The sequence below is a fragment of the Doryrhamphus excisus genome, linkage group LG2, assembly GCF_037039965.1.
Source record: "Doryrhamphus excisus strain RoL-2023G ecotype Guam linkage group LG2, RoL_Dexc_Guam_v1.1, whole genome shotgun sequence".
Classification (NCBI taxonomy): Eukaryota; Metazoa; Chordata; class Actinopteri; order Syngnathiformes; family Syngnathidae; genus Doryrhamphus; species Doryrhamphus excisus.
Genome location: NC_136358.1, coordinates 28,779,397 through 28,794,072, shown reverse-complemented (window position 1 = coordinate 28,794,072; position 14,676 = coordinate 28,779,397). Strand labels below are relative to the sequence as shown.

Genomic DNA, 14,676 nt, shown 5'->3' with positions numbered 1-14,676 from the left:
AAATGCCAACACTGTTGGGTGTCCTAGTTTTCCCTAACGATGCGGTTTGTAATTGATGCTTTGAAGGCATTGCATCACAAGGAATCAAACAAGAACTGATAACGTCTGCGTACCACGTTTTTACTCGAAACTCTGCAAATCCAATATTGCCCTACAGCGGTCGCTTTCATTGATCTTGCATCATTTTCCGAACGTCCTGACATTTTAAAAATACAGAAACAATACCGGAGAACGGCGACGTATCAGCTTGCACGCACACAGCGGCTCGAGCGTTGCTTATTTATTTCACCGATTTGACTCCCCAAGCCTGGAAAATGGTTCTTCATTTCCATTCCAAGTCTCGCCAAACAATTAAAAAACTTTCAGTTTCATCCGAGTGCTGCTCGGCTGTCACGCTGGACCTCGGGAGGGTCGAGGCTCGCTCCCGGGCCGTTACAGTCGCTAATGTGGCCTGACACCAAGTTGATTTACAATACCCCCCCGCCCCCCGCAACCCTAAGCGCCGGCTGACTGGAGGTAATTGATTTAGAACAGCGGAGACACCTGCTGAATAGTATGAAGCCCTCCAATGCCCCCTTCTATGCAATTATGCATAGCTGGGACTATAGCAGTGGCAAAGGGGGCGCAGTGGGGGTCCGTGGTGGTGAGCGACCATACTTTTAAGAAGCACTGCAAGCCGTGCAATGTTGATTTTGAGTTCGGCTTCAACAACTGCTCACCGGCTATCGATCTCTGAACGTATTTGCGCCCCATCCCTGTGCTCGTAATGCGGAATTCACACTTTGTCTTTTGCTTAGTGGAAAAGAGGTTTAGCGCCCAGGGTGGTGGTGGTGGTGGTGGTGGTGGTGGTGGTGGTGGTGGTGGTGGTGGTGGTAGTGGTGGTAGTAGCGGCGGGGTCGGAGCCGAGTCCTTTGCATGGTGTGTGTGTGTGTGTGTGTGTTTCCTTTGCCTTCTGTGCCGCCTGCTTAGTCATTTTATGGTGCCATCTGTCCTCAAGCAAAGTGTCAAGTGGCGAGGCCTCAGGCTGTTTTTGCTCGACAGGGTGGATTTATCATTGATGTTTATGCACATCTGGTGTCAGAAATATCTCATGGCTTATCATTTTCCGTAAATATTTTTCGTCACAACGTATGCGGTGCCGTGACAATTTATTCAATGCGAGCCGGAATGCAAAATTATGAGCGTTCAAGTACTGTATAAACATGTGGAAAAGTGTGGCGCCCCCTATGGGTTGTGGTCAAAGTGCTTTGGGATAAATGTTATGTCCTAAAGATTTAATAATCATTTGACAACATTAGTTGCTACGTTCTGCTCGTACCCCTAACCTACAGATGTTCCATTTATGGCGGCCATCTTTTTCAACCATTCATTTTGTACCTCTTATTCTCACAAGGGTCACAGGGGGTGCTGGAGACTATCCCAGCTGACTTCAGGCAAGAGGCGGGGTACACCCTGGACTGGTGGCCAGCCAATCACAGGGCACATATAGACAAACAACCATTCACACTCACATTCATACCTGTGGCTAATTAACCTAGCATGTTTTTGGAATGTGGGAGGAAACCTGAGTACCCGGAGAAAACCCACGCATGCACAGGGAGAACATGAGTGTGGGATTAAACTCGGGTCTTCTAGCTGTGAGGTCTGCGCGCTAACCACTCGACCACCGTGCAGCCCTTTTTTTTTTTAACCAATCTTGCTCCAATTTTACACACATGTGCTTGTCAGTCCAATAAAGGTTTATCAAATTTGGTGGCAGTTGTGCTAACAACCTAATGTGTTTTGTGGAGCTCATTGAGCAGTGCGCTTTATGATGCGCCACCTTGTGGTGTATTGTAATAATTTGTCTGTAAAAAAAAATAATAAGACAAGATAATTAGTTCCACTCAGTCGACCATATCCTAAGCAAACGTCGATGAAGCGCTAACTATGCCCAACCCAAATGTACGTGTTTATAGCAGAGACAGGAATGATTCACGTACAAACGTAAACAAAGTTAAAGATTGCCATTAGAATGGTATCAAACAGAAATTGAGTATACACAATCCTTAAAGGTGCTCAGTAGGACAACATGACCGGCATTCGAACATTAAAGCAGTTTGTATTCCAGTGAGCGTGTACAGCGATACTTCCACGGCAGAGTAGTATGTGCAGTACAACCCTGGCTGTTAGTCGATGAATGCATGTTTTACACAGAGCCTGCCTTTTGATTTATTGCCGGCCCTTTGCACCGTGCTTTGCACCGTGCTTTGCACCGGGCTTTGCACCGTGCTTTGCAGTGCAAGCCATTTTCAGCGGCGACAACAACCAATAATCACCTTCCAATAAATCCAATTGGACGCGGCGCCCTGCCCGTGTATCTTCTCCTGCATGTAATACACATCAGCATAATAGCCATCACCTCTCTTTGCCAGATTGATTTGCGGCAAGGACTGATTGGCACCCCCCCCCTTCGACAACCTCCCCAGAGGTGATTGTAAATCCCATCCTGCTCAGTAGCAATTTATGGAGGCACCGGAGTTTTGTTAAACGCTCGCTCATCCGCGCTAAACGCCAATCCCCATTGAATCCTACGGCTGACGTCGACCTGCATCCCGTGGCAGGACAAGTTACCGCCGCGTGTCGCCGCTTATCGGCCCCCCTTTAAATCCCACCCTCGTGCGTCATTAGCTTCACGAGACATCACGGAAATGGGCGCCGTGCGTCGTAAATGTAAACTTGAAAGTCCACACCTGATGAGATGGGATTGCTGCAGCCGCCGTGGTTTATGGCAAGAGCGTTGCATGCTGGTCAGCTGGCTTTTTGTGGCGTCTTTCCGACATCTTTGTTAACAATTAACCCGGAGACGCCTTGTAAACAGAGTGCTGTAAAAGTCAATAGGTCACAGGACGTTCGACTTCCATGCTGCAGCGAGTGTATAAACGACACGCACCATCAACTCTGCTTGCGGCAAGCCCACTTAAAAAAAAAAAAGTAATATGGTTACTTTATTTCACAATGCGGGAAGGGGGGGGGGGGGCGAGGAACTGGCTTTAATTCTCTGGAGGTCCGTGTTAGAGGGCGGGGAAAACAAACACAACCACCATGTTGAAACTGCTTGTTTGTGGAGCTGCTGCAGGCTGTGCAACACAACCTCTTATCACCCCCGCAGAAGCTGGACATGCCGTTAGCATATTGCATATAGCATATTGCATATAGCATATAGCATATAGCATAGCACATACTGCATATCTTCTTGCTGGCCATTTTACTTATATATCGGGAAAATGTTTTTTTCTTTGATTACATTTAATATTGATTAATGGTTCATTTTTGAATTCCTGTTCCATTGCCAATACAGTCCTGATTAAAATACTAAGTCCAGCATTTACATTTTACATTGTTGCATCTTAACCCTTTTATTATTATTATGCCTCTGAATGTTATCATTCTATTCTCAGGTCAAATATATCCATTAGTGTATGTTTTTGTTGAGGAATCTGGAGGACAGTCGATCGTATCCGCTATTTTTTGTTCCCCAACCCTCGGGATTAGGGTTGGGCATTACAGACTTCAGCATATATCACTATTTTTGGGACGTATGATATAAAATAAGTGCACATCTCGTGTACATTTATCGTGTTTATCATTTATACTGGTGTAAGTCATTTTCTTATCATTGGAATACTCTGTACCGGTATATAAAAATATCAGCCGGGATCCTTGAAGGTCCAACTTCCTGTTTTACCGCGTCCAACGTCAGCAGCGATGGCACGCTACCAGTTCAACAGTCCGACCGCATTCAAAGAGAGAAAGCTTTTTTGCCTTTGTCTATTTCATTTTAATGCTGGTTGGGTTTGCTTTATTTTAATCATGCATACAGTATTGTCTGAAAAGGAGTAGGAGGAAGCAGAGGTTATTTATTACTACCCACTCTTCGTATTATTCTATTTTTATTTTTTGATATCCTACCGTTTTTGGTGTTTCTTTATTGAGCACGCCCTTGCAACGATAACATCAAGGTCATTGTTATTGAATGTAATCCTTCTTTCCTCTATTATCCTTATTGTCTTAATAATGATGTTTAATATGTGTCCAGATTGTTTATCTTTGACCACAAGTACTCTATTTTCCTATTTTCATCTGTCAACGGTATTTCACACGGGACTATTTTTGTGTAGATGAACGTGAAATATCCGACAAACTGTTGCCGGAGCCAACATTTATTCATTTATCAACGACAACAACAAAAAAGTGGGGTTTGGAAGTAGTCCGCAATTACTGTACTTAGGAGTGCTTGGGAGTATGACCAATCACGGCGAAGTGGGCGGGGCGTGGGTGGAATAAAATAAAACAAACCGCTTTGGAAATCCAAGGAAATACAGCTGGAATAGGTGCAGTTTCTGGAAGATCTAGAAAGTGTTCTGTGTGGGTTATTGTGTGTAGCTGCTCTACAGGATTCCACAACTCAAATGGTCATAATGAATGAACAAAGATCATCCTTGGGAACAAACCAGTGGAAGATGTAGCGTAAACGCTGCCTGTAATTTGTGTGATTGTTGTGTCAGTCAAGCCATTTTAGCGCCGCTATCTCGCCTGTTGAACGTAATCTTGATAAGCGGGCCGTTCCTTCACCAGACGTAGAACGCATTTGCTTCCCCTCCCTGCTCAGCCGCCTGCAATGCTCTTTTGTCCTCCGCTGCCGACAGTTTAAGATTCCCCCGTCCCATTGTAGGCCTGGCTAATTACTTCCCTAAACCTCTTAGTGGTCTTGTGTCTGTCGCACTGTTTACGTATAGCACATATGTCACGCTAGCTGCATTATTTACGTATAGCACATATGTCACGCTAGCTGCATTATGGGGCAACTCCCCACACTTCAGCTTCTTCTTAAAGGACTCTGTATGCGACGCAATAATGCATAATAAATACAAAACAAATATTTCTGTGCTATCATAAATGATCACAATGACCTTCTACATGTGACTTATAAAGGTCAGGTTCTCCATAGTTGGATCGTTTACAAAACTACATTTTTTGTTCATAAATTCACTCCATCTACTCCTGACCTTTTTTATTAGTATTCCTGGAGACATAATCTCCATGATCATTGAGGACATATAATAACTATACAGTCTCCACTCGATTTCACAATGTAGTGCTTTTTCATATCGGCAGGGCTGAGTATTTCGCTCGCTTATGCGCTCAGAAATGGTAATGGTAATGTTTTTATTTCATTTGAACATGCATCAGATGCATCCCATAATCAGTTCCCAGTTCCACATGTCCAAAAGGAGTAGGAAGAAGCAAAGCTTATTAAATCCTACCCCTCCATCTGGTACTTTTACAATCAGTAACTGTTACATTTGTTCACTTCCTGCTTTCCAAAATACAGTTTAAGGTTTTTTGGGTTTTTTTTATTTTATTTTAAAATTTTGTAATTTTTTGTCCCGTACCGAAGTACGAGGTGATATATCAACTGCTTGTATTGTTTCTTGAATTGGCTCATCATTGTGCATTGTTTGATTCCCTTACTCAATCCATTCCATAGTTTGATTCCACATACTGAAATGCTATGGCTAGCATAACGTAGTCCTAGCATAGAAGTGTTTCAAATGTACTTCTTCCCTGAGATCATATTTCTCCTCTCTTTCTAGAGAAGTATTGGATGACATTTTTAGCTAATTGGTTGTGACAAAAACAAGTTATTTTTTTTTTTACTTTTTCATTCACATTTTGCTCCTGGGAAAAAAGTCCATACAAAGGAAACGAGTAAAGTTTTACTTCCCAAATTGTATGGGTGTTGATTTGTAGGTATCAGTCAAATATGCAAGCACTGAACCCTGTTTAAGTACATATCAGAACATAATACTGTATGTACACATATTGCTTCATCGCTTGGACTGTAAACAAACATCGTACCTTCAGAATCTCACCCACCCTGATGCCTATTGAGGAACCACTGTAGGAATCCTGGCTGCCACAATCGTCAAAGATCTCCTATCCAACAGGACCACTGTGCTGTTTCAAGAGTCAGCATCCGTGTAGAAGAAGAGTAAAGTCTGCAGGGATTCTTTTGTCGTTTAGGAATTAGATTTCAAGTGCAAGAAAATCCCGAGATCATGAAGATATACGACATAAACTTCTTTCCCCTCATATAGCCTGCAGTTTGTGCCAAACGCGATTACAAACAATGTCATAATTTGCACTAACAAAATTTCCTATCCTTACACGCTCGCCCACGGCCATCTTTGATGAGCAATAGCGACGGCGCGAAGCGGCCTCCAATGTGGTTGGGATAGATATCTCTGTTCATGGAATTACAGCTCAAATTAAATGAGAAAAGTTTGCAAAGTTTTCAAGTCAGCTTACTTGTGTCTTGATGACAAAAAGCTTTGAAAGGAGGACGGCTCACAATGAGGACTATCTTCACACTCGCTGGGTGGCCAGTCAGCTTCTGTGGCTTCATTTCAGATGAATACGTTAGTGTGTCAGCAACACACAAAGCCTGCAAGGAGGGGGAAAAAAAAACAAACCTACATTCCTCAGCGTCGGAAGGTGTTGAGCGGCGTGTTGCTCACCGAGCGGCTTCCGCATATTTGCAAAGACAAGGGGACAAAAGATGAATGTCAAGAGTTCCTCTTGTTCAGTTGGAGCTGTTTGGAGAGCGGAATGATGCCAAGGAAACGCTGCGAGCAGGTGCCGTCGTTGGCCTTGTTTACACCGAGCTGTGCCTTTTTGCTAAGCTACGCCTTGGACCAAATAGTCATCCTTCCTGCACCGCTGCAGTATCCGTCTGCTAGCATAGCTAGAACTTAGCTTAACCATGTCAAACTATGTCAGTTTGGTCTGGAGCCTATCCCAGCTGTCTTCGGGGGTTGCTGGAGCCTATCCCAGCTGTCTTTGGGGGGTTGCTGGAGCCTATCCCAGCTGTCTTTGGGGGGTTGCTGGAGCCTATCCCAGCTGTCTTTGGGGGGTTGCTGGAGCCTATCCCAGCTGTCTTTGGGGGGTTGCTGGAGCCTATCCCAGCTGTCTTCGGGGGGTTGCTGGAGCCTATCCCAGCTGTCTTCGGGGGGTTGCTGGAGCCTATCCCAGCTGTCTTTGGGGGTTGCTGGAGCCTATCCCAGCTGTCTTTGGGGGTGCTGGAGCCTATCCCAGCTGTCTTTGGGGGTGCTGGAGCCTATCCCAGCTGTCTTTGGGGGTGCTGGAGCCTATCCCAGCTGTCTTCAGGCGAGAAGCGGGGGGTACACCCTGGACTGGTGGCCAGCCAATCACAGGGCACATATAGACAAACAACCATTCACACTCACATTCATACCTGTGGCCAATTAACCTAGCATGTTTTTGGAATGTGGGTGGAAACCGGAGTACCCGGAGAAAACCCACGCATGCACGGGGAGAACATGCAAACTCCACACAGAGATGGCCGAGGGTGGAATCGAACCCTGGTCTCCTAGCTGTGAGGTCTGAGCGCTTGTTTGGACTTTTATTATTATAAAAGTGATGAAGGCGATCGCTTGATGTTTATGTAGCTCCATCCATCCACTTTCCTCCGCTTATCCGGGTCCGGGTTGCAGGGTCATCAGTCTTAGTATGGAAGCCCAGACTTCCCAGTCCCCGGCCACCTCCTCCAGCTCCACCGGGAGGACACCAAGGTGCTCCGAAGCCAGCTGTGAGACATAATCCCTCCAGCGTGTCCTAGGTCTGCCTTTTCCCGGCTGGGCATGCCCAGAAACACCTCACCGGGGAGGCGTCCGGGATGCATCCAGACTAGATGCCCGAGCCACCTCAACTGACTCAGGAGAAGCGGCTCTACTGTGATGTACTCGGATGTAGCTGACATCGTGAAAACGCAGCCATAAAGTTCAGCGCTTCCGGGTCTTTCGTGACGACTCAAAGTACTAAAGGACTTTCCGATGGAGGAAGAAGTCGCTCGTCTTCACGGGCAGCTTAAATGATTGACAAGCCAGAAGGGAAACATGGCGGCTTTTACCTTTGCTAATCACAAGAAAGCAGCTAATTGTTAACTGGAGCATTTTTTACAGCGGTAAAAAAAAAAAGATCCTAAAAGTGTGGATGCACACATTTGAACCCGTTTTTTTTTTTTTTTTTTTTTCCTAATGCCTGCAGCCGGCTTTCGAAAAAAAAAAAAAAAAAAAAGAAGCTAGCTTGCATCAAGTTTGCTGGCTGACAAATTTGTTTTGACGTTCACCTTTTTTTATTTATTTGGTTTTGAATGTATCTCGGTGTGAGCCAGGCTGATAGAGTTGGCTCCTCGCCGTGATCCAAACCCTTGGCGCCGCACGGGATATCTTTCACTGCAGATGCCAAAGTCGGGCAGATGCTCTTCATCTTCAATGAGACAAATTCCTGGAGTGATGTTTAATCTTTATTTATTTCTGCTGCTTATTTACGCCCCGCCATTGGCTTCGTGGAAAGTACTACTCGGGGAGGAAAAAAAGGATGTAGCGCTGCTACATGGTAAACAAAAAACATTAATATAGCCAGTCAAAGATCCTCTATGTGACACAAGCGCTTTGCTGTTTTTAAGGACGTACTGCAAAAACGATCGTCAAAGCTCCTCTACTTGGCAGGGTCACCCTGGCGGCTGTTGTTGCCATACGTCCTTAAACAGCAGATGTGCCTGTCATATAAAGTTTAAAGTGTTTTTGTCAGTAGCTCCTTAAAAAGAGGAAAGCACTCCTGCCATATAGAGGATCTTTGGCTAGCATTTGTGGCAGTAAGTTCTTAAAAACAGAGTGGTCAAGTCGTGTAGAGGAGCTTTGACAAAAAACAGCAGACACTCCAGTTTTATAAATGGTCTTTGATAAGTGTTTTTGGCAATAGATCCTTAAAAACAGCAGAGTGAGCAGCCCATATACAGGATCTTTGACAGTTTTTTTTTTTTGCACTCTTGTCTAGTTTTTAATGGCAGGTCCTTAACAATAGCAAAGCGCTCCTGTTATATAGAGCCTAGGTTCCCAAAGTGGGGAACACGTAATGGTCATAGGGCAAGGGTGGGAAAACTACGGCCCGGGGGCCACATGCGGCCCACCAACCGTTTTGAATCTGGACATCTGCTGTCTTAGCTTTTTCTGAGAATGGTGCATTCAGATGCATCGCATAACTCCTCGGGCACATGGTGTGGTTGCATTCACGGACACTTGGAAATCACAGCAAACACACCCACGCATGCAAACCAAATCACGTGATATTAACAAAACCAACCGCTAGCTGCTCAGGACAGTAGATGCTAAACAAATAGCCTTTCACAGAGATGCTGCTTATCTTTTATTTTTTATTTATTTTATTTTAATTTTATTTAATGTAATTTAATTTTATTTTTTTTCATTTTAGACGCTGCTTATCATAATTCTTAAACTTTGAAATGAACATAGACTTCATTCAAACCTATCAAACTTGATGCTAATGTCACCTTGCAAAATTCACATTTTTGACATTTTTGAATTGTTATGAAATGAATGAATTATGATTAAATATTTCAATTAATTGACTTAAAAAAAATGTGTGCAGGAGTAGGGGGTACACGGTTCATACGGGTCATACCTCTGAAGGGGTACCCCACCAAAGAACCACTGATATAGAGGATCTTTGACTCCCATGTTTGGCAGTGGGTTGTTTAAATCAGCAAAGCGTCCCGTCGGCCCAACGACAGAGCGATGCCCCCCCGCTCTCTTATCGTTTTGTTAATTGTTTAATTCATGTGTCACCTGCTGCTTGCAGTGTCCCCTCGGGGCGTGTGTGCGTTTGTGTGCGTGTGCTTGTGTGTTGAATGTTTATGTATGCTTACATGTTGTTGTTCAATGAGATGATGGCACTTTTGCTGATTTGAGGCCACCTGGGGCCGCCATCTCTTAATGAGGAGCACCGAGTGTCACCGCTTCCACGGGGAGCTTTCAAGTCATCTCCACCGTGACCTTCCTTTTGTTGCCGCCACTTCTGCCCATGAATTATAACTGCGACACTGCGCCGCATTTGTTTTCCCCGACTGCTCTGCCCCGCCGTAGTGTTTTGCTTGTTCGTTGTCTCGTTCCCACGAGCGGGCTTTTGTGGCGACTACGGGATGCCTCGTTGATCCCCGAGATGTCCTCCACGTGTTCCCTTCTCACTTCCTGCCTTCCTGTATTATTCCTCCTTTGCCTCCTTATGACGACGATGCCGCTCATTTGGTTGCATGCAGATGTTTGAAGTGTGGACGCTAATGTTGTGTTTCTCTGGCAGGTTTTAGCCTTTGATTGTGTCAGAGTGGGACGCGTCTAGCAGGGGACCGAGGAGGAGGAGGACGAGGCAGCGGTGCCGACTCCAGACATGGCACCCCACCCACCCGGATGGGCGTGGCTCGTCCTGCCCCTGCTCAGCTGCGTGGTGATGTCCTCAGCGGCAGACAGTAAGATGCTGCATTCACAGTCTCGAAAAATGTTACACGCGACCTGTCATGATATCATGCTATTATGCTTGGGCTGTTTTTCCAAAAACAGCACTCAAAGATCCTCTATATGGTAGGGGTGCTCTGCTGTTTTTGAGGACCGGCTCCAAAAACAGCACTCAAAGATCCTCTATATGGTAGGGGTGCTCTGCTGTTTTTGAGGACCGACTCCAAAAACAGCACTCAAAGATCCTCTATATGATAAGGGTGCTCTGCTGTTTTTGAGGACCGGCTGCAAAAACAGCACTCAAAGATCCTCTATATGGTAGGGGTGCTCTGCTGTTTTTGAGGACAGACTCCAAAAACAGCACTCAAAGATCCTCTATATGATAGGGGTGCTCTGCCGTTTTTGAGGACCGGCTGCAAAAACAGCACTCAAAGATCCTCTATATGGTAGGGGTGCTCTGCTGTTTTTGAGGACCGACTGCAAAAACAGTACTCAAAGATCCTCTATATATGATAGGGGTGCTCTGCTGTTTTTGAGGACCGGCTCCAAAAACAGCACTCAAAGATCCTCTATATGATAGGGGTGCTCTGCTGTTTTTGAGGACCGGCTGCAAAAACAGCACTCAAAGATCCTCTATATGGTAGGGGTGCTCTGCTGTTTTTGAGGACCGACTGCAAAAACAGTACTCAAAGGTGTTCTATATGGTAGGGGTGCTCTGCTGTTTTTGAGGACAGACTTTAAAAACAGTACTCAACGATCCTCTATATGATGAGTGCTCTGCTGTTTTTGAGGACAGACTTCAAAAACAGTACTCAACGATCCTCTATATGATGAGTGCTCTGCTGTTTTTGAGGACCGACTGCAAAAACAGTACTCAAAGATCTTCTATATGGTAGGGGTGCTCTGCTGTTTTTGAGGACAGACTTCAAAAACAGTACTCAACGATCCTCTATATGATGAGTGCTCTGCTGTTTTTGAGGACCGACTGCAAAAACAGTACTCAAAGATGTTCTATATGATAGGAGTGCTCTGCTGTTTTTGAGGACCGACTGCAAAAACAGTACTCAAAGATGTTCTATATGATAGGAGTGCTCTGCTGTTTTTGAGGACCGACTGCAAAAACGCTGATCATCGCAACCAAAAAAAAACAACAAAAATATCCAGTAGGTCCTTAAAAACGTGGAGCGCATTTGGCTAGCTAGGTGGTCCTGTGAAATAAAGGATCTTTGGCCAGCGTAAACGTATTTTAGCGTATGGCTACGTTTAGTACTCAGCCTTAGGAGGTCGCACGGTCGGAGATCCATCTGTGTTTTGTTTCTGCTCCATAGACGGCGGCTGTGAATGACAGGCTGCAAAATGGAGCACAAAGACATGTCGAGGCACTGTTGCTTCACCTTTTTGGGGTGGGGTTGGGGGTGGGGGGGGGCTACGTGCTTCTCCCGGGTGCCAAGAAAAGGGTCAGGGACAAAATTAATTCAGCACATGACCTCACCTATAGTGCTGTCAGAGGGTCACTGTAATTCAATTATACCCCCAGCATCACAACCCCCCCCCCAGCCAGCCATGACAGTTGGGCCGTCTTGACATGTTCAGCTTCGGCAGGATTTGTTGTCGTGAACTCTTTGCCTCCTCAAACTGGCTTATTGTCTCTCTTGGCGTGTTGGATTCTTTTGTGACCTCGTAGGAGAGCTTCTCTTCTGCGTTGCTCGTTTCTGCAGCGTACAAGTCGGACGCTTTCGGCTCCAGAGATATTTTATCAATGTTTTGCTTGTCTCAGATTGGAAGTCTTCCCACTGGAAAAAAACTAAAAGGAACCCTGTAAAGACATGCTTCTGGTCTGAGGTTAAACGTTGCTTGTATTTTAGTGTGCATGCACGCTGAGGGACGCACAAAAAAAGGCCGAGACCTGTTATTACCACCGAGTGTAGAGCAGACGTAGAATTAAAATAAGACTGTTGGGGGGCGGAAATAACAGCTACCACTAATAGCCGGGTTGTGTAAATTTGGTGCCTGTAATTTTGCTGCAACTTGGTTATGTGAACTTGATAGTGCCGCTTTGGATTTCCTGTGTTGTAACGCAGATACCAGACGGATCACATCGGGAGAGTGCATGACAAGGTTTACCATGGCATGGCCTGAGTTTGTCTCATCAAGATTCCCAAAAAAAACATTATTATCTGTCACATTTATGACAGAAAGTTACCAATAAAACATACATAGAACAGGCTTCCATCAAAATATAGAGGTTCCTCCAGCTTTCCTTATTATTCAATGATAACTCAAAAACAGCTTCTACCCCACAGCAATAATGAAACTCAATAATAGCCAAAACAGTTCTCATGCTAGTGTCTGTACAATGTGTATAAAAGTAGACTTGAATGGATTGTATGAATACAATATGAATTGTTTTTGTATGAATGTTTGTTTATTTAGGCTTTTTATATGTTTTTAGGCTCTTTTTTTTAATAGCTTTTATGTATGGTCGCCAATCATGCACTGACTGGTTTGCACTTTAATTTTGTTGTATCGTAACAATGACAATAAAGATATTCTATTCTATCCAGAAGGTGCAAGGAAAACCGAAATGTGCGAAAACGAAAGCAATTTCTTTTGAGGAAATCATGTTCAGTTGACAGTAGACTTTCCAATAACCATGTACTGTATGTCCCACTTTGGGTTTTTGTTTCAGGGTCAAAGTATTTCAAAGAAAACACCATAAACTTCAAAATGGCCGAAATATTTGAATTCAAAATTCGAATCGTGCGGTTGTATGTGCTGAAATTATTAACATTTTTTAGACATTTTTTTCATTAATTATTTGGCAAATTAACGAATACATTCTATCAAAATTAACAGAGAAGCATGGCTTAGGGGGCAGGCCGAGAGCCACGGCCATAAGGAAGCCCTCTCCTCTGTGACATCACAAAGGAACAGTTTTACAACGCCCTCCGAAACCGAGCATTCAGAGCATCCCAAACTTCTTTTAGGGCTCACTTCCAAATGCGCAAACCTCATTATCTGAAACTTTTTAACACCAGAATACAAAATGACTTTTCCATAACATCAAATCCAATATAATTATTATAAGATGCAGAAATGTTGTTTTGCGGCTTCTTACTTTGGTGCTAAATGTTGTGAAGCAGATGCGTGACGGCTGCAAGGAGCGTGCCAGAGTGCATCGGATGTCCTGCACCAAAAGATGCAGACGTTTGCGGGTGTTTGTTTACTGATGCGCCAATTCTTTGTGTCATTGTGTTCACGCCGCTGCACAATTAAGGCCGGGGGGGGGGGGTGATGCAGCAGCAGCAGCAGCACAAATCAGTCCTGTGGCAGCGCTATCAGGTCTGTGACATTGTTGCATCTTGTTTTGTCATTGAATAGCCGAGCACAATGTAGTGTTATTACAGCTAGTGCTGATCGCAGACATCCCATCGATCCACACCCACCCACACCCCCAGGAGCTGAGCCCAATCAAGTGGCTCTCTGCCGTCACGTCCGGCGTGCTTGTACACAATACGCCACCAGGGCCCGCAAGGTCAGCCACAAAGTCGCACACGGCCAGCTCCTTTTTCCCGTGGTGAGTTATTCCTCCGGCTTTAATAAGCTTTTGATGTATGTGTCGCCGTGGCTGCGCCTCTCGTGTTATCATCTTTTCATGCCAGGAACACAAAGGCCTTCTTTGGGTGCCCCCGCCCCCGTTCAATCGCATTAACAGGAGGATTACAATGTCACCTTAATGAAGTGGGTACCTTTTAAAGTGACTCCTTTTACACCAAACCATTATTTTTAGCAGCGTCATTATGCTAGAACATATAACAAACATATAGTTTGTACTCATACAAATATAGTAGTACCTCTGTTTTTGTTATTTTTTTGCTTCCAGACTAAAACCGATTTTTCATGTAATGTAATGTTCCAGGTGTCTGGAACAAGAATGGTAGTTTCCATGCAGAAAACCGATACAAATTTTTAGCAAAAAAAATTTTTTGCTAAAATTTTTTTTAGACTGAACATGGGTTGGCGCTGTCCGATATCCAGTGTTTAAAAAAGTAATTTGTTATAGTTGCTAGTTACTTCTCCAAAAAAGTAACTGAGTTACTAACTGAGTTACTCCACCACAAAAGTTACTAGTTAGCAGTTAAAGTAACTATTGCATTACTCACCCCTGCGTTAGTAACTGCGTTATTTTAAACGTAGGCGCACCACCCCCCCCCCCCCCCCTCGCCCTTTTGTTTTTGTTTTGGCATTAGCAAGTATTTACATACGCACGTATAGAAATCACCACAAAGGACAAAATAATGTT

The 14,676-nt window shown here is 44.6% G+C and overlaps 1 protein-coding gene across 14 annotated transcripts in view; it reads left to right on the top strand.

Annotated features, from left to right (window-relative positions):
• The window catches only part of LOC131109441 (receptor-type tyrosine-protein phosphatase F-like), a 173,607-nt gene that overhangs the window by 57,095 nt on the left and 101,836 nt on the right, over window positions 1-14,676 (top strand). For all 14 annotated transcript variants that reach the window (XM_058061455.2, XM_058061452.2, XM_058061449.2 and 11 more), the window contains exon 2: window positions 10,222-10,387. In XM_058061455.2, the coding sequence (XP_057917438.1) occupies window positions 10,309-10,387 (79 nt within the window). In that variant the 5' untranslated portion in view covers window positions 10,222-10,308. The remainder of the gene's footprint in view (window positions 1-10,221; window positions 10,388-14,676) is intronic.